Here is a 24,514-nt window from a genome sequence, read left to right as displayed (position 1 = left end):
GCGAGAGCGAAGGCACCGAGAGCTGGCGTCCCTGTGCAGCAGCCTCGGGCCCGGCAGCAGCAGGCGCAGCAGCGACCCCCGCAGCGGCAGCAGCCCCAGCGCCTGGAGGCCAAGGCCAAGGCCGGGCTCTGCGCCGCCCTCGGAGTAACAGCCGCGGCTGCGGAGGCGCAGCGCCCTTCGGAGTGGGCCGTCGCGTCGGGGCCGCGGCCGCGGGGCCTCTCCCGAGCGCCCGGGGTCACCGTCCCCGAAGCCCAGCGGCGCGGCCCTCGCCCCCCTCCCCGCCCCCCGTCGGTCTCCTCGCTCCCGTCAGCCGCCCTCCTCGCCGCCGCCTCTGCGGTTCCTCAGGCGGCCCGGCCCGGCCCGCCCGCCCCGCGTCCGCTCCGGCCGGTGCCTCTCCCCCCGGCGGGCTGCCTGCATGTCTTTGCTGCCCTCAGCCCCGCCGCCACCGCCGCCGCCGCCTCCCCCGCCGCCGCAGCACCAGCACCAGCAGCAGCCGCCCCGCCGCCGCCGCCGCCGCCGCCGCCCGGACCCCGGCGCGCTGAATGCAGGTGAGGAGGGGGCAGGCCCTCGGCGGCCCAGGCCCGGCGCCGTGCGCTCCCACTCGCCCGCGGGCGGATCCGGGCCCCGCGGGTGGCGGCGGCCTCCCAGCGGGGCGGGCGGGAGCGAGGCCCGCCCGTGGGTGTTTGTGTTTGCGTCTGCGGCCGCGGCTTGGGAGGGAAGCATCTGCGGGGGCCTGGTGCGCGCGCGCGTCTGTGTCTCCCCTGCCGCGGGGAAATGGCTGCTGTTGCTCCGTCTGGGCCGGAGGGGGAGAATGAGGTAGAGTGTGTTTGTGCCTCGGGGTAGGATCGAGTGTTGGGAAGAGGAAGGCGAAGTGGGAGACGGACAAATGTGCGTGTGGGCGTGCGAGGTGAGGCCGTGGCGGGCGGGGAGGCGGCCTGAGGACCTGGGGCGAGTGGGTGTGTGTCGGGTGCGGGGCCGGCCCGCGTCGCTGTCGGCGGCGGCGAAGGTTCCGGGGTGGGGGGGTCCGCGCCCGGGCCTGGCACTCGGGGGGCGGACTTCGTGTGTCTGGGACCCCGAGTGGCGCCCCCGCCCCCCTCCCCCCTCCCCCCTCCGTGGCCGAGGCTCGGGGGCCTCGCGGGGGAGAGCTGCTCGGCCGCGGCCGGGCCGGACCGGGGACGGGAGTGTGTGCGCCGCACGCGCGCGGCAGCCAGGCCGGCTGAGCTGCGGGTCGGGGCCGCGCCGCTGCTCCCGGGCCCGGCAGGAAGCGCGCCGGCCTGCAGCGCGGCCTAACCGCCTCGGCGCCCGCCGGCCGCCCGCCGCCCGCGAGCCTCCCGCCCGCGAGCCTCCCGCCCGCCTCCCGGACGCCTCCCGGACGCCTCCCGGACGCCCGGCCCGCGAGGACCCGGGGCGCTGCCTCGGGCCTGGGCAGGTGAGGGTCGGAGGCGGGACGCGCGGACTGCCGTCGCCTCGGCCGCCTCCGCGTCTGCCGAGAGAGGCGAAGGCTTACTTTGGCGTTCGAACTGCGAGCTCTTCCCCTCCGGGCGGCGGGACCCGAGGGAAAGTGACTCAAAGCAGCGAATCTCGGGAATACTTGACGTGGAGAGCCTTTCGCCTCGGCTCTCTCTGAAGGCCCGGTGGAGGGACTGCGTACACGTTTTCAGTTTTCGTTGCACATATTTTCTCGTGGGTAACATGAGTGCAATTTTTAAGATGAAAATTTTCCCGAGAGGCGAAGGAAGAAATGGAAGCTGGCTTTCCTGTCCTGTGGTGTTGGTGGGATTGGATCGATTTTGTGCATTTGAAATTGTTTTATCCTGCCTCCTAGGGGAAAGGCGTGTACACGCGGAACTGAGGAGGTTGGTGAGGAAGAGGAAGTTACTGTAGCTGTCATCGTCCCTAACTCGGCCTGTTTATCTTAGGCTGTTTAGATGGATTGTGTTCAGGGAGTTTAGCTGAGCCGTTTGTACACGTTGGAAGCACAGCATTACATTTTACTACCTTACTGCTTCTGCTTATCTATATTGCCAATCAGGATAGTCACGTACAAACAAACACGTTTCACTCACAATCTCCAAAACCTAGATCAAGGAGCCTTTATTGTCCACCCAGTGTGCGTGTGCTCCAGGGAAGCTATTTTTGAGAGTGGTCTAAGCAAAGCGGAACTATGAAGATAAATCTGCCAATAGGTGTGCGGTGCGTTGTAGACCCAAATATAAATGGTATTTGAATGATTATTTGCTTTACTCCGCCCTCCTTCCGTTTGCATTTCGTAAGCTCATCTAGCTAAAACCCTATGGATGAAGTCCTGATACAGATTGGATCTTTGCAGACCATGCTCTGTGTAATGGCCAGATAGCCCTGTTTCTAAAACTGGTCTCACAAATGTTCCAGGCTGTGCACTGGGAACAAGAGTGGAGGGAAGAATAGGAGTGGAGAGCTGCTTTCTGTGACCACTGCTGGAAAAACAACATATGTAGTTTAGTGGAAAAAGGACTTGTTTTACCTCAGAACTCTGGCTGTGCCATTTTTCTTAGCTGTTTGACCTTAGCAAGTTACCTAATGTCTGTAAGTCTCTGTTTTTTTCATTTGTAACAAGGAGATAATACCTTTATAGTAAGGTTGTCCTGAGGGTGGAATGAAAAAACATGTTTGGCACATAGTAGAGGCTTAGTTAAATATTCCTCCCGCAGCCCTGACTGTGGGTATTGAAAAACATGTGTAAGGACAAATACCCATTTGATAACTGAGAGCAATATTATGTAATTGTAGGTTAAAAATCAAGGCAATAGAACATTTCAGAGTCCTTTGATAATATATAAGGTATATAGAAACTTTTAATGTTTTTTATGTCTTTCCTAGAAATAAGACTGTCATTAAAGTGGCCTAGTATATTAGTTTATAGAGACTGTCTAGTCATACTTTTTTTCCTCTGTATTTTTGAGTAGGCCATCTCTCAGTTTTACTACTTTTATGATTCTGGCTATGTAGTTCTGGAAAAAATTGTACTGTATATAGCACATATACATTCCAATACAATCAAGCATTAAAATGGATCAAGAAACAAGAGTTTAGATTAATTTTACAGATTCATAAAGAATAAGTGCCAAAAAAATTGCTATGTAATTCTTTGAGTTCATGTTGACTGATTTGGTAAACAAAAACTTCTTGGAATATATTCTTGGATGGTTTAGGGAAAAATCCTCAATCAACTTTGAATAGTTTTCCATTTTTATTACTCTCTGTGGAGTAATGAATGTGCTGTTCATTTATTTTTAATTGTGGTGGAGAAAAAAATGATGATACAGAGTTTAAGGTAAAGGCAATGGAAAGGTTAAAGAAGGATTTTTTTTTTCTTTTCTATCTTTTTAAAAATTATTTTGGTGAAGGCAGGATGAAGAGAATGTGAGGAGTTTCATTGGGTTAAGTTTGTAGTATGTCCATTTACTAAAGCCAGGTTTCCAAATTAGGCCTTATTTTTTATTTATATCAGCAATGGTAAGCTTAAAAAAAAACACACTTGTAAATCGCTGAAATTTTAACACTTTTGTGAAGGATAGTAGGGGGAACTTTATTAGAATGAGAAATGTCATGGTTTTGTTAAAGTATGTGTCTTATGGGCATGTCTGCATTTACAATGGACAGAATTATCTGCCATATGGTTATATTTAAAGGAAGAATTCTTAAGAATTATAGATGATAATAAAATAAGTAAAGAAATACAGTGAAATAATAGATAATTTTTAATACTTTAAGAACAATAAAATAGAAAATTTTGTTTTAAACTACATAGACATTAGATGTTACAAAGTAGACATTATGAATCACAGTGTTTTAAAACACTTAATGATTTTTTAATTTGGGAAAAGCGAGGAAAACATTTCTTTGTAATCATGAAAATATATTGAACTAAAATATTGAGACATGTGGACAGTAAATTTATTAACCATGGAACTGCTCATGCTATCATTGTTTAAAGTAATTATGTTTCAACAAAATCAAGGTGGAAAATTGTTTAGATTTTAAAATTTAATGTTACTTAAATGGGCTTTTAAACAATCTTTCCAAAATATCCCTTACAAATGTCTTTAATCAGAGGGAATTGAAATACTTAAGACTTTGTGTATGTATTACTCTGGATAATGCTAATTAGGGCGATAAATACACCAGAATTTCGGTGGCTTAACACATGTAAGTTTGTATTTTGCTCACATGTAACAGTTCTGTGCAGGTGCTCCTGGTTAGCAGGCTTGTGGCTTTCTTCCATGTGGTATTTGAGGGACCCACACTCCTTACATCTATGGCTCTAGCATTCTTTAGGGACTTGGAGCCTTGCCTGTTACTTACGGGCCATTTTTTAAGAACTCCCAGACTTAAAGTGACAAACATCTGCCCACATTTGACTGGTGAGAATTTGTCATAGAGTCTTATTTGAATGCAAGGGGGAGGAGAATGTAGTCCCCAGATGGTGGACAGCTTGGGGCATTTTATGATGTTGCTTTAGATGGTAGTGTATATTTATGAAATTATGTCAAAAGGGTGAGTTATAATACTTAAAAATTGCTTTCCATCTTCAAAGAGTAAAATTGGGGCAGTTGGTAGGGGGGAGAGAAGGAAGGAGTTAAAGCTACAAAAGGAAGAAGAGCTCTCTTCTATGAAGAATGAATGACAAGTGAAATCTAGCTATTTAAAGATACAAATTTTACAGAGAACATAACAATTGGATTTTATAACCTTTAGTAACGTCTCTCCTTTACTATCTAATTATCTACTGTCATTGTAGTCTACTGGGTTCTGGCTGTTTGAGTTTTTCTCTTTGTACTTTGAAATCAGTTGACTGAATTTCAGTTCCTGGGTTACAGTTTCATGGGAACACAGTTTTGAATTTTTACTTTCTCGTATTAGGATAAAGTATTATTATTACTTTATACTTTAAGGAAATATTTAGGTGGACCTTACTATGTTTTATTGTTTACTATTGCTGTTTTTGTAATTCTGAAGTCATTTTAATATATGTGAGACTTCACTCAGAACAATAAAATCATTGAATAAACAACAAAGATTTAATTATTAACTTGTGCTCATGGTTCATGATGAGAATACTACAACTTTCTTTGATTAACTGCACTAACAGTGAGCCTCTGGCATATTAAATGAATTTTATCTCTAGACAACTTTAATTTTAATTGAATCATAACTTATTTTTTTATTACCTAGGATTATTGTAATGTGAAACTTTAGCTCTATGTTCTCCTTCACTTATTTTTATTTTATTTTATTATTTATTTATTTTTAAAGGTTTTATTTATTTATTCATGAGAGACACAGAGGGAGGCAGGGACATGGGCAGAGGGAGAAGTAGGCTCCCTGGGGGGAGCCCAATGTGAGACTCCGTCCCAGGACGGTGATAAAGGCCTGAGCTGAAGGCCGATGCTCAACCACTGAGCCACCCAGGTCCCCCTCCTTCTCTTATTTTTATTCTGAATGGTTTGGTTAAGGATCTGAGAAGTCATATATATCTGTATTCCTCCAAAGAAGACTTTTGAGTAGTCTTGTTAATATCTCCATGGTACATATTTTTAATATTTTGTATTTTGAAAATTCAAGCCTTTTTTGGGGGCCCATTCTGAATCCATTATTATACTTGGTTCTAAAGTATGAAAGAAATAAAAGAAACCCTTGCAAAGCTTGTAGGTTATGAGGAAAGGAGATAAAACTTGTAATTTAGTTATTTCAAAGCAATGAATGAACAAGCCCAAGTCACTAACTACAGTATAAACCGCAGACATTCTGAAAGGGAGTAACATGAAATAGAATGGTGGATGCGTCAGGGACTACTTAAAAAACTGAAAACATTTTTTGGGTAACAGCTTTTTTTTTTTTCTTTTTAAGACTTTATTTATTTATTCATGAGAGACACAGAGAGAGAGGTAGGCAGAGACACAGGCAGAGGGAGAAGCTAGCTCCATGTAGGGAGCCTGATGCGGGACTTGATCCTGGGAGTCCAGTATCACACCCTGGGCGGAAGGCAGGCTCTAAACCAGTGAGCCACCTAGGGATCCCAGGTAACAGATTTTTTGAGGTAGAATTCACTTACCATAGAAGTAGCCCATTTAAAATATGTAATTCAGTGATGTTTAGTATATTCATAGTAGTGCAGCCATCGTCACAATTTTAGAACATTTAAATTACCTGAAATATAAATCCTATATTCTTTAAGGGTATTCCCCCCCCCTTCTCCTGTACCCTTACTTCTAGGCAATCGCTGATTTGCTTTCTGACTATATTTGCCTATTCTGAACATTTCACACAAATGAAATCTTAATGTAATATGTGGTCTTATTACAGGCTTATTTCACTTACACTGTTTTCAAGGTTTCATCCATGCTGTAGTAATTCATTCTTTTTATGGCTGCATAATATGCCATTGTATGGATATACACTACATTTTGTTTATCAGCTAGTGGGCATTTGGGTTATTTCTATTACTTGGCTATTATAAGTAATTCCATTATGAACATTCATATACAAGTTTTCGTGTACATAGTTTCAGTTCTTTTGGGTAAATGCCTAGGAGTGGAATTGCTGGATCATATGCCTCTATGTTTATTTTCTCCTTTTTTTTTAAGATTTTTATTTATTCATAAAGACAGAGAGAGAGAGGCAGAGACACAGGCAGAGGGAGAAGCAGGCACCACACAGAGAGCCTGACGTGGGACTCCATCCTGGGTCTCCAGGATCACGCCCTGGGCTGCAGGTGGCGCTAAACCGCTGTGCCACCAGGGCTGCCCTATTTTCTCCTCCTTTATTAAAGATTTTATTTTTTAAGTAATCTCTATACCCCGTGTGGGACTCAGACTCAACCCTGAGATCAAGAGTTGCATGTTACACTGACCAAGCCAGCTAGGTGCCCCATGGTGCCTCTGTGTTTAAAGTTTTGAGGAACTTCTGTTGTCTAAAGCACCCTCACCATTGCCTGTCCCTACCAGCAATATATGAGGGCTCTAGCTTCTCTACTCCTTGCCAGCATTTGTTATCTTTTTGACCATAGGTCTCCTAGTGAGTGTTAGTATCTCATTGTGGTTTTGATTTGCATTTCTATAAAGATGCCGAGTGTCTTTTCATTTGTTTTTTGCTATTTCTGTATATATTTGTTTTGAGAGATGTGTATTCAAATCCTTTGCCCACTTTTAAATGAACTATCTTTTGTCACTGAGTTGTAAGAGTCTTTTATTTATTATAGATATAAGTATTATTGATACAAATATTTCCTGCAGCTTGTGAGTTACTCTTACAGATCCTTGATGATGTCTTTTGAAGAATAAGTTTTATTTTTTTATTTTTTTTAAATTTTTATTTATTTATGATAGAGAGAGAGAGAGGGGGGCAGAGACACAGGCAGAGGGAGAAGCAGGCTCCATGCACCAGGAGCCCGATGTGGGATTCGATCCCCGGTCTCCAGGATCACGCCCTGGGCCAATGACAGGCACCAAACCGCTGCGCCACCCAGGGATCCTGAAGAATTAAGTTTTAAATTTTGATGAAATCTTAATTTTTTATTGATTGTGCTTTTTGTCATATCTGAGAAACCATTTACTAATCTAAGGTCACACAGATTTACTCTTGTTTTGTAGTAAGAGTTTCTTAGTTTTGTTACTTACATTTAGATTTTTGATCCATTTTGAGTTAATTTCTGCATATGACCTGATATAGGGAGTCTAACATTGTTAGAGAGAGACAAACCATGAGAGACTCCTAACTCTGGGAAATGAACAAGGGGTAGTGGAAGGGGAGGCAGGTGGAGGGATGGGGCGACTGGGTGACGGGCACTGAGGAGGGCGCTTGATGGGATGAGCACTGGGTGTTATACCATATGTTGGGAAATTGAACTCCAATAAAAAAATACAGTAAAAAAAATTTCAGTATCACCTTGTCAATTTCTGTGAAGCCAGCTGGAATTTTGATAGGAATTGTGTTAAATCTGTAGATCAATTTGGGGAGTGTTGCCATCTTAAGTATACTAAATCTTCCTATTCACAAACATGGGATCTTTCCATTTATTTAGCTCTTCTTTGATTTCTTTCAGCAAGATTTTTTTGCAGTTTTCATAGTCTAATAATACTTATTTTGCTGCATTTATTCCTAAATATCTTATTCTTTTAGATGCTATTATAAATTGAATTGTTTTATTTTTGGGTTCATTGCAAGTGTATAAACATCCAGTTGATTTTCGTCTATTGATTTTGTACCTTGCAACCTTACTGAACTTGTTTGTTAGATCAATATTTTAGTTCGTTCCATAGCATTTTCTGTATAACAAAGGTCACGTTACTTGTGAAGATAGTTTTCACTTCTTTTCCAATCTGGATGCGTTATTTCATTTTCTTGTCTAATGGTCTTGGCTGAAATCTCCAGTGCATTGTTGAAAAAGTAAGAACAGATATCCTTGTCTTGTTCCTGATCTCAGGGGAAAGCATTCAGTCTTTCACTATTAAGTATGTTAGCTGTGGGGTTTTCATAGATGCTCTTTGTTAGGTTGAGGTAATTCTGTTTCTAGTTTGTTGAGTGTTTCCTCTCATGAAGGGATCCCTGGGGTGTTAGGGTGAGTTGAGGGAAGTATGAAATATGGATTACAAAAGTGAAGATACCATGTCCAGTAATGAGTGGCAGGTAATAATGCTTTAACCTATTTGAGAAGGAGGAGCTAGCTTTCACCACCTTCTTTTCCCTCATTTCCTCCCCTCCCTACTCCTTTAATGTTCTCTAATTGCCTTCTCATTAATCCATGAACACATTAGGAGGCTCCTTAATCTTTCACTGAAGATTTTTTGAATAATTCAGGTTTCTTGAGTAGTGGAAAATGCTGTTTCTTTTGGAAAATATTCAGTAAAAACTGTGGGGATTTTTTTTTTTTCTGATTACATTGATAGCTAGTGTGGAGGGGGACACAGGAAGCAGAATACTAAATCATAAATGAGCTAACTATAGAATTAAAAAGATGGGAACACACTTTTGTGATTATTGAGGGTATTGTTAATTAAGAATTCCATATTTACTTGGGACTTGGTTATTACCTGACTTTTTCCCAAAATATTTCAGCATGAATGGTTTTGTTTTTGTAAGTTTTCTAAAAAACCTGATAACTTTTTTAGGAAATTTTGCTCTGCAAAGTAAGGTTATGTTTCCTTTTTTTTTTTTTTTTTAAGATTTTATTTAATTTATTCATGAGAGAGACAGAGGGAGAGAGAGAGAGGCAGAGACACAGGTAGAGGGAGAAGCAGTCTCCATGCAGGGAGCCTGACGCGAGACTCGATCCCAGGTCTCCAGGATCAGGCCCTAGGCTGAAGGCGGTGCTAAACAGCTGAGTCACCCAGGCTGCCCAAGGTTATGTTTCACTTATGGTGATTGCCCTTTAAGTTTTGGAACTTAAATAGTGTTCCCATGCAGCTACATTCTGATGAAATTTTTTTTTTTCTTTTCAAAGATTTTATTTAATCATGAGAGACACAGAGCAGGAGAGAGAGGCAGAGATACAGGCAGTGGGAGAAGCAGACTCTATGCAGGGAGCCTGTCGTGGGACTCGATCCCGGGACTCCAGGATCACGCCCTGAGCCAAAGGTGGCGCTAAACCCCTGGGCCACCAGGGCTGCCCGGAAAAATGTTTCAAAAAAAAAAAAAAAAACCACACACTTATTTTTGTCCATGTTGTATGTCACAGAATTAACCTAAATAACTTTGGGCTTAGCCAAGAATCTTCTTGTTTACAAGTCAGGATTAGAAAGTGGTAATATATATATATATTTGTTTTGTTTTGTATTCTCTTTTGTAGCAGGATACGTTCCATTTTTTTTTTTTTAGATCACATTAAAATCTCACTAGAAATAAAAATGTACTTTTAATTCTTTTGAAGAAATAAGTGCACTTTGCTCTGTGAGGGACTCATTGTTCATACTGAATAGATGCTAGGTATTTTGGGGCTTTCGTATTGTTTGTTAACAATAGAAATTGGTGACAACAAAGTAGAAGTTATAACACTTTGTATTACCTTACATTCATCTTTTGCAGAGAGAACCTCTCTCTGTAATCTTACAGTTTAGAATCTTTTTCTCTTCCCACATTACTTAAATAAATTCCCTAAATGAGTAACATAGATCAGAGTTATATAATACTAGTTACAAATACTACTAAGAGAACAGAACTAAATATAGGCTATACTAAACTGGAATGTCCCTTTATACAAATACTTTCTTGAGATCTTTATGTATATATTCATTGCTGTCTGATCATAATGTTTATATTTAAAAGCAAAAAACTGGCAAGAGTATGTTCTGCTATAGGTTCATATTAGTGCAGTTTTCTGCAACTTACAGAATAATATGTTGTGAATAATGTACAGAATGATAATCTTGAAACAATATAAGAATTTTAATCACTTTAAAGTATTAGACTTTTAAGAAATATTAAGTTTCTTTTGGCTATTAGCTATTTCATTCAGGGTTTGGAATATAATTTTTTTTAACTGGGAAATGGAACAGTTATTTATTGGACTACTGAGAACTAAGAACTATGAAAAGCCATACCCTTCTCTTTAAATATGTAATCTCAATTAGTTTTCATGAAAATCCTGTGAAGTAGAGTATGATCTTCACTCTATAGGTAGGCAATAATGTGAGCCCTTGGATCCTTCACTTCCTAGCTCTTCGGAGAACTTCCTTTTCCATGTTTCAGTTTCCTCATTTGTAATAGGGAGATCATAGTTCTTACAGAGTTGTTCTGAGCATTAAATCAAGTAATACCTATAAAGTGCTTAGAATAGTATGTGGCACATCCATGATAAAGAAACCCTTAAAATTCCATATAAGTTAGCCATTACTGTTTCTTATTACTAGGAACCATACAAGTAAGTAACAAGTCTTAAATATTGGTGAAATCAATATTTAGAATAGGATCTGAAAAATAAATAAATAAAAAAAATAGAACAGGATCTGTTTGACTCCATAATACTTACCCTTTCACTACTTATACATATAAGGGATTTAAGCCCTGGTAAATAGCAAGTATAATCAGAATATGCTGACAAAGACCATTTAAATGCTGTAACATATAGAGTACATATGGGTTTGTAATCTACAGGGATAAGGAGGAAATAGAAGTTGATCTCTTTATGGTTAGGAGAAGAAAGAAAAGGAAAAGGTAGTGGAACATTGCAGCATCCTCCTTGCTTGTCCTCCTAGCAGCTCCTTTAACTTCTGTTCCATCGTCACCAGAGAAATCTTGCAAAATTCATTTGACATTGCTTCAATTCTCTCCTTAAAATCCTTCAATAGTAGTTACTATTTTTTGGTTGCTTACTATGTGCTAAGGACAGGAGTTGGTGTTTTATATAAAGGGCTTTATATAGTAAATATGTTGGCCATGGGATTACATTATGATCTCTGTCCTGTATTCTTTGTTTGTTTTTTTTTTTTGTTGTTGTTGTTGTTGTAGTTTTTTTATTCTTTTAACAATCCTTTAAAAATTGGTACACCTGGGTGGCTTAGTGGTTGAGTGTTTGCCTTCGGCTCAGGGAGTGATCCTGGAGTCCTGGAATCAAGTCCTGCATCGGGCTCCCTGTACGGAGCCTGCTTCTCTCTCTGCCTGTGTCTCTGTCTCTGTCATTCATGAATTAAAAAAAAAAAAAAAAAGTAAGACCATTCATTGCTGGCAAGCCAAGCTATAGTTTGCTGACCTCTCTGCTAGGAGATTTACACAAAATTTTCTTAGAATCCTGGCAAAATTGATATTATTAATTCCTATTTTATAGTTGAGGATACTGAAGCTCAGAGAGGCAAATTTGATGAAACTCACAAAGCAAGGAAATGACAGAGCTCAAATTCAGATTTAGGTCATTGGAATTCCTAAACCTGTGTACTTTCCAGGATATCCTGCTGTTCCTTTTTTTTTTTTTAAGAAGGAAGTGGAGACTTCATAGGAGTATATGTAAGACCCATTATGATCTTGTCCTTGTGTACCTCTCCAGTTTTATCATTTTATTACATCTCTCTCCTGAACCTACCTATTCCTTAGGTTTGCCATACTGAATGACTTATAGCTTGGTTTATGGTTTTATATATACCTATAATACTTTGTGATCTCATTGATTTTTTTGAATAATTCACCTTAGATTGTTCCTACTCTGAGAAATCTTACCTGATGACACTTCGTTGTTTGCTTTATGCTCTTTTAGCTTCCCTAGCATCTTGTGCATTCCTTTTATATAGCATTTACCATATTGTCTTGTGTTTACCTGGTTTCTCTTTCTATTTTTCCATCAGACTGTTGAGTTTTTAAGAGCAGGGATATCTCATTTTGTAGCCCAAGTGTTTGCAGGGGTTAAACCCCTACTCGTATCAGTGTGCTTAGTGTTTAGTATATATTAGGGACTTAGTTACTATTTACCAAATGAATAATCAAATGGCATTGCAAATGATAGAAATGACATCAACAAATAGGTAGTAGCAGAAAGGCAAATCCACAATCAGGTATGAGAGGGAAATTTGGTTAATTTCTGGTTAACTTCCAGAGCTTCAGTGGCAACCAGGAAGCTGATAAGGCATATTGGAACATGATTTTTTGGGATGGGTTTGAATGCCTAGGTAAGGAATTTTAGTTTTATCCTATTGTTCACCTCTAGAGCAGCTAAGTGGTCTTTTACATCTATAAATTCAGGGTCTCATATTAATGTCTGAATTTTGTTATAATGTTGTTTTAGATACTTTGTAAGACATAGCAATATATTACTTTTGATTAATAGTAATTGCAGATATGGGCCTAGAATCCTGTAATTACAAATATGACTCTTAAACACACTGACAGCATTGAGTGATCTTGAGCATGTTGGTGGCAATTTGAAATAATTATTTAAGAAGAATATCTGGTTGAAGTATGCAGAATCATTTGAGATCAGAATAGAAAGAGGGAGGCTCTTTTTTAAGGAGTTAAAATATGAAGTGCTAAGTCAAGAAATAAATCTGTCAATCAGGGTAGCCAGAGCTTTTAATAAGGTGACATTGGTGGATATGAAGGAAGAAGTCAGATGACTAAGAAATCAGAAGGAGGGGGAGACAGATTGAATTCTGTGTTAAATTGATTAAAATTGGGATGATTTCTCTTTTTCCCCTGGATTTAGGCCCTAATTGCTTTATGCCTGAATAATTAGAATATCCTCATGATTTTGATGTCCTTTCCTACCTCTAATAGATAGGTGGTATATTTGGATATGGGTGGATTGTTTGATGGTATGGATCCTTTGGCAGCCTGGAGAAGGCCGCCATGAAGGCTTTTTAGAATAATGTGGTTTTTAAGGAGATTTTATTTATTTCATCATGAGACACACAGATACATAGGCAAAGGGAGAAGCAGGCTCCCTGCAGGGAGCCCAAGGCAGACGCTCAACCATTGAGCCACCTAGGCATCCCTAGAATAATGATTTTTAAGTGGATGAAAGAAAATAAGATTAAAAAGGAACCTGTTACATTAAAATGCTAAAATGTAAAAAAACAGATTTGTGATATATTAATATTAATGTATTTGCCTCTTTATCAGTGCATTTAAATTACAGGATCTAGTAGTGAATATAATAACTACCATAATTTTTAAAAAAGATTTTATTTATTCTTTCATGAGAGACACAGAGAGAGAGAGGCAGAGACATAGGCAGAGGGAGAAGCAGGCTCCATGCAGGGAGTCCGATGTGGGACTTGATCCCGGAACCCCAGGATCATGCCCTGAGCCAAAGGCAGATGCTCAACTGCTGAGCCACCCAGCCGTCCCAATAACTACCATAATTTTGAAGTAGTAGTACATACAGATGGTATTTTGAGATATCTGTAACAACTATCACGTGATATGAAAATACAACACGTTAGTGACCAAAAATCATAGGTACTGCTAATATCGTGGTAGATATTTTAGCTCTAATTGAAAGAGCATCTGCCTATGCAAATTTATAGATTTCCTAAGGTTTATGGACCCTAGGTTAGTAATCTTTGCTTGTATTATCTCCTGGTTTCCATCTATTTTGTGTATTTTTGTCATACTACTGTCTTTTTTTTTTTTTTTCCCACATGGCAATATTTTTTCAAGTCTGCTTTTGGAAATAACATCTGTTCCTTATATAAAAAATTATATTGAAAAGCATAATTTCCTGATTATCTTACAGAGATCAAGACGGTTAGTAGTATTGAACCATTGTCTGTTTCTGGGCAATAATATGTGCATATATACATATATGTATGTATAAACATATATAAATAGAATGATTCTATATGCTCCTTTTTATATTTGCTTTCTGATTTAACCAGCATATTGTCATTTTTTCCATCAGTAGATATGCCTTACGCTTTTAAAAAATTTATAGCATTTTTTAAAAAATTTTTTATTTATTTATGATAGTCACAGAGAGAGAGAAAGAGAGAGAGAGAGGGGCAAAGACACAGGCAGAGGGAGAAGCAGGCTCCATGCACCAGGAGCCTGATGTGGGATTCGATCCCAGGTCTCCTGGGTCGCGCCCTGGGCCAAAGGCAAGCGCCAAACCGCTGCGCCACCCAGGGATCCCGATAGCATTTTATTTTATTTTATTTTATTTTATTTTATTTTATTTTATTTTATTTTATTTTATTTTATTTTATTTTATTTTATTTTATTTTATTTTATTTTATTTTATTTTATTTTATTTTATTTTATTTTATTTTATTTTATTTTATTTTATTTTATTTTATTTTATTTTATTTTATTTATTTTTTTATATTTTATTTTATATTTTATTTTATTTATTTTATTTATTTTATTTTTTTTATTTTTATTTTTTTATTTATTTATGATAGTCACAGAGAGAGAGAGAGAGGCAGAGACACAGGCAGAGGGAGAAGCAGGCTCCATACACCGGGAGCCCGACGTGGGATTCGATCCCGGGTCTCCAGGATCGCGCCCTGGGCCAAAGGCAGGCGCCAAACTGCTGCGCCACCCAGGGATCCCCCGATAGCATTTTAAAAAAGAGATCACTATAGTATAAAAATCATGTTTATTTAATTTTTTAAAAAGATTATTTGACAGCACAAGCAGGGTAGTAATAGGCAGAAGGAGAGGGAGAAGCAGGCTCCCCACTGAACAGAGAGCCCGATGTGGGCTTGATTCCAGGGCCCTAGGATCCTGACCTGAGCCGAAGGCAGATGCTCCGCTGATGAGCCACTCAGGTGCCCCTCAAAAACCACTGTTTTCAAGTATACACTTTAGTGGTTTTAGTATTTCACTGTGTTGTGAACTACCACTATTATCTAATTCTAGAACATTTCCATCACCCTCAAAAGAAACCTTAATCCCATTAGCAATTCCAGTTTGCCTATTTCTTCATCTACTGGCAACCACCAGTCTACTTTTTCTCTTATGGATTTGCCTACTCCAGGCATTAAATATAAATGGAATTACACAATCTATGACTTTTTGTGTATGGCGTCTTTCACTTAGCATAATGATTTTAAGGTTATTTTGTGTTGTGGCATGTAATAGTACTTTGTAACTTTTTATGGCTGAGTAATATGCTGTCATGGGCATATCATATTTTGTTCATCTGTTTATCAACTGATGGACATTTGGGTTTCCGTTTTTTGGCTATTACACATAGTTCTGCTATGAACATTCGTGTACAAATTTTTGTGTGGACATATGTTTTCAGTTCTCTTGGGTATAAACCTAAGAGTGTAATTACTGGATCATATGGCAGTTCTTTTTCAATTTTTGGAAAATTGACAAACTTTCACAACAGCAGCATCATTTTACATTTCTACATATTATGCTTTCTAACGTCTGGAATGTAATTCAATTTATTGATATGCTACAATTCAATCCCCTATTGATGGGCAATTAATTTCCTTTGACAATTATCAACATTAATGCAAGGAAAAGATTCATATATGCACTTTACACTTATTTATTTATATTTATGTATTTTTAATGGGGGGGGGTTACAGAAGGAAAGGGAGAGAGAATCTTAAGCAGGTTCCACACTGGGTGTGGGCTTGATCTCACAGCCTGAGATCATGACCTGTGTCTAAATCAAGAGTCAGATGCTCAACTGACTGAGCCACCCAGGCTCCCTCTTTCACAGTTTTTTAAAGGATGAATTTCTAGAAGTGGACTTGCTGGATTAAAATGATTACACATTTAAAATATTGATACATCTTGGGTTATCCTTTAGAAATGTATAAAATTATATTCTTGTCAACTGCATGATGGGTGCCTATTTTCCCAAACTCTTATTTACATTATTAATCTTAGCCATTCCGATAATAAAGTCATATGTTTTTTAAAATTTGCAATTATTTGATTAATAGGGGAGTTATATTTTTCACTTTTTTGGCCAGTTTTTTGTAATTTGCTTGATCATGACCTAACTTTACTCCCAATTTTTCTATTGGGGTGTTTACATTTTTTTCTTATTGATTTGTGAAAGCTGTTTTTATTTTAGAAACATTACCTCATTCTCCCTTATAAGTATTAGATACTTTGCTCCACTTTCCTCTTGATCTTTTGACTTTATGACTTTACTCTTTGCCTTACAGATAGTACATTTTGTTTGTATCATTTAATCTGTCATTGTTTTTTTTATGGTCTTCACCTTGTTTAGAAAAGTTTTCTGCACTCCAAGATTATAAGATTATTATTCTGCATTTTCTTCTATAAATGTATGTTTAGAATTAAGTTTGTCATGGTTTAGTAGAAGAATCTTGGGTTTTTGGGGGTCCCTGGGTGGCTCAGCGGTTTCGTGCCTGCCTTTGGCCCAGGGTGCGATCCTGGAGTCCTGGGATCGAGTCCTGTGTCAGGCTCCCGGCATGGAGCCTGTTTCTCCCTCTGCCTGTGTCTCTGCCTCTCTCTCTCTCTCTCTCTCTCTCTCTCTCTCTCCTTCTCTTTCTATATGTCTATCATAAATAAATAAATAAAAATAAATCTTAAAAAAAAAAGAATCTTGGGTTTTGTGGTTGGAATTATCCATATTCAAATTTCATTTTACTCATTTACTAACAATGAGCCGTTGAATGTTTCACAGCTTCTCCATTCAGCTTTGTCATTGCTAAAGTGAGAATAATACATAGTTTTTATTTTAGTGAAATTAAATGTGATAATGTGTTCAAATCTTCTAGCATAGTGTTGACACACAGGTCATTCAGTGCCTGTTTTCTTATCTCTCCCACTCAAACTCTGTCTTCCTTCAACCTATGTATAATCTGATTCAGAAGATAAGGGAGGGGAAGTTTTTTTTTTTTTTATTTATGATGGTCACAGAGAGAGAGAGAGGCAGAGACACAGGCAGAGGGAGAAGCAGGTTCCATGCACCAGGAGCCCGATGTGGGATTCGATCCCGGGTCTCCAGGATCGTGCCCTGGGCCAAAGGCAGGCGCTAAACCGCTGCGCCACCCAGGGACCCCTGGGAGGGGAAGTTTTAAGATGTAGAGGGTGGTCCTCAGTTTTAGAGAAATCATACAGGATGAGCTGATTAAAAAGAGGATTGAAAATTGATTTAGTAATATTAAAGTTATATATGTTTAATAAGAACAGTTTTCATTGGAGTGATGAGAAATAGCTATATTTTAATAGGATGACTACTAAGTAGAGCAATATAGAAGACATGAGGGATGAAAAGTACATATGGGACATTACCCATAATTACATACATCTTTGAGAAACAGTTGTAACTCTTCCTATTTCTTTCATTGTTAGGATGCTGGTAAGAGGACAGGGGTAACAATACTAATACATATATAGTATATGTGTATATAATTTATAGATAGATTTAGGCCATTTTTACTTTTAGAATTACAGTCCTTGTAGCACATTTCACAGTTAATCCATCAGACTGGTCAAGAACATCAGACTGGTAGTTCTTGACTATTTGTATTTTATTCTTCTTAGTAGCCCTTTATGGAATTTGCATACATTCTCCATTAAATTATAGTTATTTGTAAAGAGTGATAAATATCCTTTGTACAAAGCAACTTTATGTGCGTTTTAGAAAGAGATGGGAAATACATAAATGTCATACAGTAATCATCATTTACATTTTTCTTATAAGGTTTTTAGGGTAATGAACACAGTTCTAATAAATAAAAATAGTGGGCTTTTTTTTTTCAATTTTTAAAGATTTATTTATTTATTCATGAGAGAGACAGAGAGAGGTTGAGACATAGGCAGAGAGAGAAGCAGGCTCCTTGCAGGGAGCCGGATGTGGGACTTGATCCTGGACCCCGGGATGACGCCCCGAGCTGAAGGCAGAAGCTCAACTGCTGAGCCACCTGGGAGTCCCAAAATAGTGGACTTTTTAAAAAAGATTTTATTTACTTGAGAGAGCAGAACTAACACGACGGGGGAAGGAGCAGAGCAGAGGGAGAGAGAGAAGCATACTCCCAGCTGAGCAGGGAGCCTGATGTGGGACTCTATCCTAGGACCCTGAGAAAATGACGTGAGCTGAAGGCAGATGCTTAACTGACTGAGCCATCTAGCTGCCCTCAAAATAGTGGATTTTTGACAGATGTTTATTATGTATTTTTGACAAATGTTTACAAAGCAATACACTTTTCCTCTTTCTATAAAATAACCTCAAAATAAAGTTTTTTTTAAAAAGGATTTTATTTATTCATGAGAGACACAGAGAGAGGCAGAGACATAGGCAGAGGGAGAAGCAGGCTCCCTGTGGGGAATCTGAGGTGGTACTCAATCCCAAGCACCCTGGATCACAACCTGAGCCAAAGGCAGACGCTCAACCACTGAGCCACCCAGGTGCCCCTCAAAGTTTTAAAAATTTGTTAATAAAAATATTTATTTAGATATTTCTCAAGTGGAGAAATAATAGACATGGAGTATGTGTAATTGGGATTTAGAAAATGTTGTCAAATTCTTTTCCTTGACTCTGTGTAATTGCCCTTTTTTCCTAGTATGTTGCAAGTATACTGTCCCCATTTTGTCAGCCTCAAAACAAGAAGGAAATTCTGTATTGGTTAGCTTAGGAGGAAGGTAATGAGTTTAAGTAACAACAGGAAATTTGCTTTTCTGTGACCTTTGATGAGTTTGTAAAGTTGGCATTTTGACTGCTGAATTGAAATTCAGAAGAATTTTATGTTTAGTTTGCTTTGTTGCTTTTGCAGAGTTATCTATCTGCTAGGAAAAAAAGTAGGAATCCAAGTTAAAGACTCTGTACCCTTGTGGGAAGTAATGAACAATGCTCATCCTTCTGCTGACAAAATCTGGGTATCTGTATTTTACAATGGCTGATTTTTGCTTTCACATAGGACCAAAGTATCCTTTTCCTGGAACCAAGCTTGACTGAAAGCCTTTGTAAGTTCTTATTCTAATTTATCTTTTTTAAGCAACTACTTTAGGAGCTATTTGAAAGCTGACACCCCTTCCCTTCCAACCTTTTCCGCTTAGTACAAAGCACAACTTTCTTGGCAATCATTTGTATGAGTAGAGTGGTACTCTCCTTAGGCATTTATTCATGCCAAAAAGTTAAGGATTAGCTCTATTGTTTGATGCTGTTTTGGATCAGTGTGAGTCAGCATTGGCCCTGCCATTCATTCATTCATTCATTCATTCATTCATTCATTTATATTTATTTATTTATAGATTTTATCTATTTATAGATTTTTATCTATCTATCAATCAATCAATCAATCAATCATCTATCTATCTGCAGGCGGAGACACAGGTAGAGGGAGAAGCAGGCTCCATGCAGGGAGCCTGATGTGGGACTTGATCCCAGGACTCTGGGATCATGCCCTGGGCTGAAGGCAGGCGCTAAACCGCTGAGCCACCCAGGGATTCCCCTGGCCCTGCTTTTTAAATTCTTTCATAATTAAGATGCTGGCACCTTAGAACTCTTTCCTGGATGGAGCTTTTCTTTGTGCCTTATCAAGTTTTAGAGTTTAGTTAACTAAGGTTTTTCTGTTTTACTCTGCTACTTTTTTTTTTTTTAAGTGGGCTCCACACACAGCTTGGAGCCCAATATGGGTCTTGAACTCACAGCCCTGACATCAAGAACTGGGGTGAGATCAAGAGTCAGATGTTTTATCAACTAAGCCACTCAGGCACCCCTACTATGCTATTTTTAATGGAATCTTGTACATTTAGATACTGTTTTTCCAAATTGTAAATCCTGGTTTTCAGATAAGTCAAACTAGTTTTAAGACCTTTTAAATGCATATCTTACTGAGTATATCTAATGCTGAAGCATTGTATTGTTTGGTTCAGGTTAAAAGTATGGGATAGTTATTTTGGTTACTTGCAGACTTTCATATCAGTCAAATCTTAAAGTAAATCCTTAAATTATTTTCTAAAGAAATAGAAAAGCTAAAATAATTAGCAAAGGTATTCATTGTGAAGAGAAATTTATTAAATTTTTAGCTTTTGATACTATCTGATTCAATTTTCTAGTAACAGAAACCAGTTTCTTGAATTAGTGTTTATATTTTCTTGATGCAGTACAATATTCTTAGTTTATACACAGATGACTTTTTGCTCATATAAGCCAACTCAAGATATTATATTTGAAATACTAAAATTTTTGGTTTTATATATTAATAGAGAGGAAGAGCCTGAAATTGGGAGGTAGGAGAAGGAAAAGGGTGAAGTATTTTACTTTGTATGAAATATTAGAATGTTACTTTAGGTTGTTTTATTTTTTTCACATTTAAACATGTTGACTGAGTCCAGTTTTTCTAGTGGATTTGTCAAAGTTGATAAGAACTCTCAGTTGTTGTTATGCTTACTTTTTAACAATGTGGCTTATCTGGGTGATCTGTGATCTTTTTACAGCTGCCCTTGCAACTTGTCTCAGAATCGGAACATATTTACTCTTGACTTTGACTATTATTTTGGCTTTTTTTTTTTAGCAGCAAAGATGTTTTCATTTCTGGTAGTTGAAGACACAGACTGTGCTGTGGATTCTTGTTAACTCATCTTTCAGATTGCACATCCAATTGAGGAGAATACTTTTCTTTGGGCGGTCCTTACTGATTAGCAGTTTTAGGAGAATGCTTGAAGCAGATTTTCTGATATTGTAGACATCCTTGTGAATATAGTACTGTGCTTTTGTTCTTTCCCTCTCTACTTAATTTTCGTAGGTTTACTATAGGGAAAAAGAAATTCAGATGAGAATTTGCAGCAGTCGGATACGGACCTTTGATGATCAGTATGCTACAGAGAATGCTGGAGAATAGACAAATGACTTTCCATTTTTATCCTTGAACACATGCCAGATGTATTGGATAGATCTGTCTTGACTACATAATAACATCTTGAGTACATAACAGGATGGAAACTTTGTTCTCCATCTGTGGCTTTTTTCTTGCTTACCTGGATATCTTAGAGATGTGAGTACTTTGAAGTTAGGCTGACAGTGAATTGGAGGATAAGAGTACAAATTAAAAAAAAAAAATCCCAAACCATTTTTTCTTATTTTGTATCTGTGTTAGTGAGGAAGTAGGAAATGAAAGAAAGGGACTGCTAGTATAAGAATTTGTTAAGAGAAATGGGAACATGGTTTCTCTTGTGTTATCTCTAAGTTTGTTGAATAGTTAGCTGTACAGTCATAGGTGCTAAATTTGTTGTTTCTCTGTCAGAAAAGTAAACTTTTTGAGTTACTGTGTAGACCATGCAGGTTACTTGGATTCAGGGTGTTAAGGGTATGATGGTAATAAGCTGTGGTATCTTGGGTCTCCAGCTCTGTTATCTACCCATCTATCCTTGGGGTTCATATGAAGAAAAATGAGAATTGAATTACCAACTTCTTAGTATAGAAATTGTGCTGGACAGTCAGTACCTGTTTGGACCTCCTATTACTCAATTCCCCTTTTCTAGACCATTTTTTTGAAAATCAGTTTGCCTGAAGAATCAGTTTGCTGAAATTATTAAAATTGTTTTCTGTCTTTTTAAAATTTTAAGTCCAGTGTGGTTAACATGTTGTGTTAATTTGTTTCAGTTGTAAAATATAGTAATTAAAAAATTGTTTTCTTTCACCCAGCAAAATTATTTTGAAAGTTTTCCATGTTCTTGTGTGTGTAAATAGGTCATTCCTTTTCCTTGCTGAGTAATAGTTCATTGTTGTATTTACTACTTTTTATTTATCTACCAGCATGTTGATAGTCATTTGGGTTGTTTCCAGTTTTTGGCTATTACAGATAAAACAAAGAACATTGGAGATCAATTGAGTCTTTGGAAATACTTTTTCATTTTTGTTGGGTGAATATTTAGTAGTGGGGTGTCTAGGTCATATAGATATATATTTAACTTTTTGAGAAACCACAAAACTGTTTCCCATGGTTGTATCATTTTTCATTATATTCAGTGTATAAGAGTTCCAGTTGCTCTACATTTCTTAATTGGTCAGTATTTTTAATAATAGCCATTCTAGTAGGTATGTAGTGGTATCTCATTGTGGTTTAATTTTCATTTCTCTAATGACTAATGACATTAAACATCTTGTGATGTGCTTATTTGCCATCTATATATCTTCTTTGATGAACTATATATTAAAATGTTTTCTCCATTAAAAAAGTTTTATTATTGAATTTTAAGGGTTGTTTATGCTGGATACACATTCTTTATTATATATGATTTGCAATTTTTTTCCCAACCTGTAGATTGTTTTTTCATTTTCTTGTTGCCATTCAAAGAAGAAAAGTTCTTGATTTTGATGAAATTCAACGTGACGATTTTTTGTTTTCTGGATTATGCTTTTGTGTTATTTAAGAAACCTTTGCCTGACTTAAGATCATTAAGGTTTTCTTCTAGATGTTGTATAATTTTGGCCTGTACATTTACAGTTCCTCCTGCTTCTCTAAAATAAGAGATAATGAAAACTCCTACAACCTAGAATTTTGTAATTACTAGTGAATTAGTGATATAAATTAATACGTTACTTATTTTACTTTGTTTTGTTTTTAAAATATTTTATTTAAATTCAATTTGCTAACATATAGTATAACACCCAGTGCTCATCCCATGAAGTACTCTCCTTAGTACCCATCACCCAGGCACCCCCCCCCCCACCCCTTCTAAAGCCCTTTGTTTCCCAGAGTTAGGAGTCTCTCACGGTTTGTCTTTCTCTCTTATTTTTCCCCACTCAGTTTCCCTTCTTTCCCTTATAGTCCCTTTCACTATTTCTTATATTCCACATATGAGTGAAACCATATGATGATTGTCTTTCTCCAATTGACTTCTCTCAGCATGATATCCTCCAGTTCCATCCGTGTTGAAGCCATACGGTAGGATTCATCCTTCCTGACTGCGGAGTAATATTCCATTGTATATATAGACCATGTCTTTTTGTTTTTTTTTTTTTAAGATTTTATTTAGTTATTCATGAGAGACACAGAGAGAGAGGCATAGACTTAGGCAGAGGGAGAAGCAGGGAACCCAATGTGGGACTCGATCTGGGACCCCAGGATCATGCCCTGAGCCAAAGACACACGCTCCACCACTAAGCCACCTAGGTGCCCCAACCACATCTTTATCCCTTCATCTGTTGAAGGACATCATGGCTGCTTCCAGTTTGGCTATTGTGGACATTGCTGCTATGAACATTGGGGTGCAGATGTCCTGTTGTTTTACTACATCTGTATCTTTGGGGTAAATACCCATTAGTGCAGTTGCTGGGTCATAGGGTAGTTCTATTTTTAACTTCTTGAGGAACCTTCACACTGTTTTCCAGAGTGGCTGCACCAGCTTGCACTCAATCTGTTTAACTTTTGTTAATATCTCATTGCCATAATTACTTTATAATAACTCTTGAATCAAGTAGTGTAAAGTTTTTTAAAATTTTGAGAGAGATTTTGAGATTTTATTTGAGAGAGAGAGAGAAAGGGTGAGGGGCAGAGGGAGAACCAGGCTCCCCACTGGACAGGGAGCCTGTCAGTATAGGGCTCAATTCCAGGACCCTGGCATTGTTCCCTGAGCCGAACACAGGCACTTAACCGAACCGACTGAGCTACCCAGGTGTCCCTTAGTGTAAACTTTTAATTTTATTTTTCCTTTTCAAAATCAAAAAGATTTTATTTTAAGTAATCTCTATGCCCAACGTGGGGCTTAGATTTACAACCCTTAGGTCAAGAGTCCTGTGTTTCACTGACAGCTAACCAGGTGCTCTTCCCTTTACATTTTAGAAGGAGCTTGTCAATCAGTCTCTACAAAAACTACATGCTGGGATTGAAATTAATTTTTGAAATTAATTGAAGTTAATTTTTGATTGAAATTATTACATTGAATCTATAGATCAATTTGGGGAGAATTAACATCTTAACAGTGTTGAATCTTCTGTTCTATAAAGATGATGCATATCTCCATTCATTTAGCTCTTTAATTCTTGTCACTATGTGGTGTTTTCAGTATCCAGGTTTTGTACATCTTTTTCTTTTTTTTTTAATTTGAATATAGTTGACACAGTGTTATACTGGTTTCAGGTGTACAGCCTGGTGATTTAACAAGTTTTATG

The 24,514-nt window shown here is 38.5% G+C and overlaps 1 protein-coding gene across 2 annotated transcripts in view; it reads left to right on the top strand.

The window, feature by feature from the left end:
• Nucleotides 1–24,514, top strand: part of CNOT6L (CCR4-NOT transcription complex subunit 6 like) — a 118,459-nt gene continuing 93,945 nt past the window's right edge. The window contains exon 1 of one of the 2 annotated variants that reach the window (XM_041758125.1): nucleotides 1–548. Coding sequence is in view for 1 of the 2 variants with exons in the window: in XM_041758124.1 (XP_041614058.1) it covers nucleotides 812–816 (5 nt within the window). In the remaining variant the exon portion in view is untranslated. Of the gene's footprint in view, nucleotides 549–623; nucleotides 817–24,514 lie in introns of those variants that run through there. The other variant, XM_041758124.1, reaches the window with a different exon arrangement.

This window comes from Vulpes lagopus, chromosome 6 (assembly GCF_018345385.1).
Source record: "Vulpes lagopus strain Blue_001 chromosome 6, ASM1834538v1, whole genome shotgun sequence".
NCBI lineage: Eukaryota > Metazoa > Chordata > Mammalia > Carnivora > Canidae > Vulpes > Vulpes lagopus.
The sequence above is the reverse complement of the archived record's forward strand: the minus strand, read 5'-3'. Positions and strand labels throughout refer to the sequence as shown.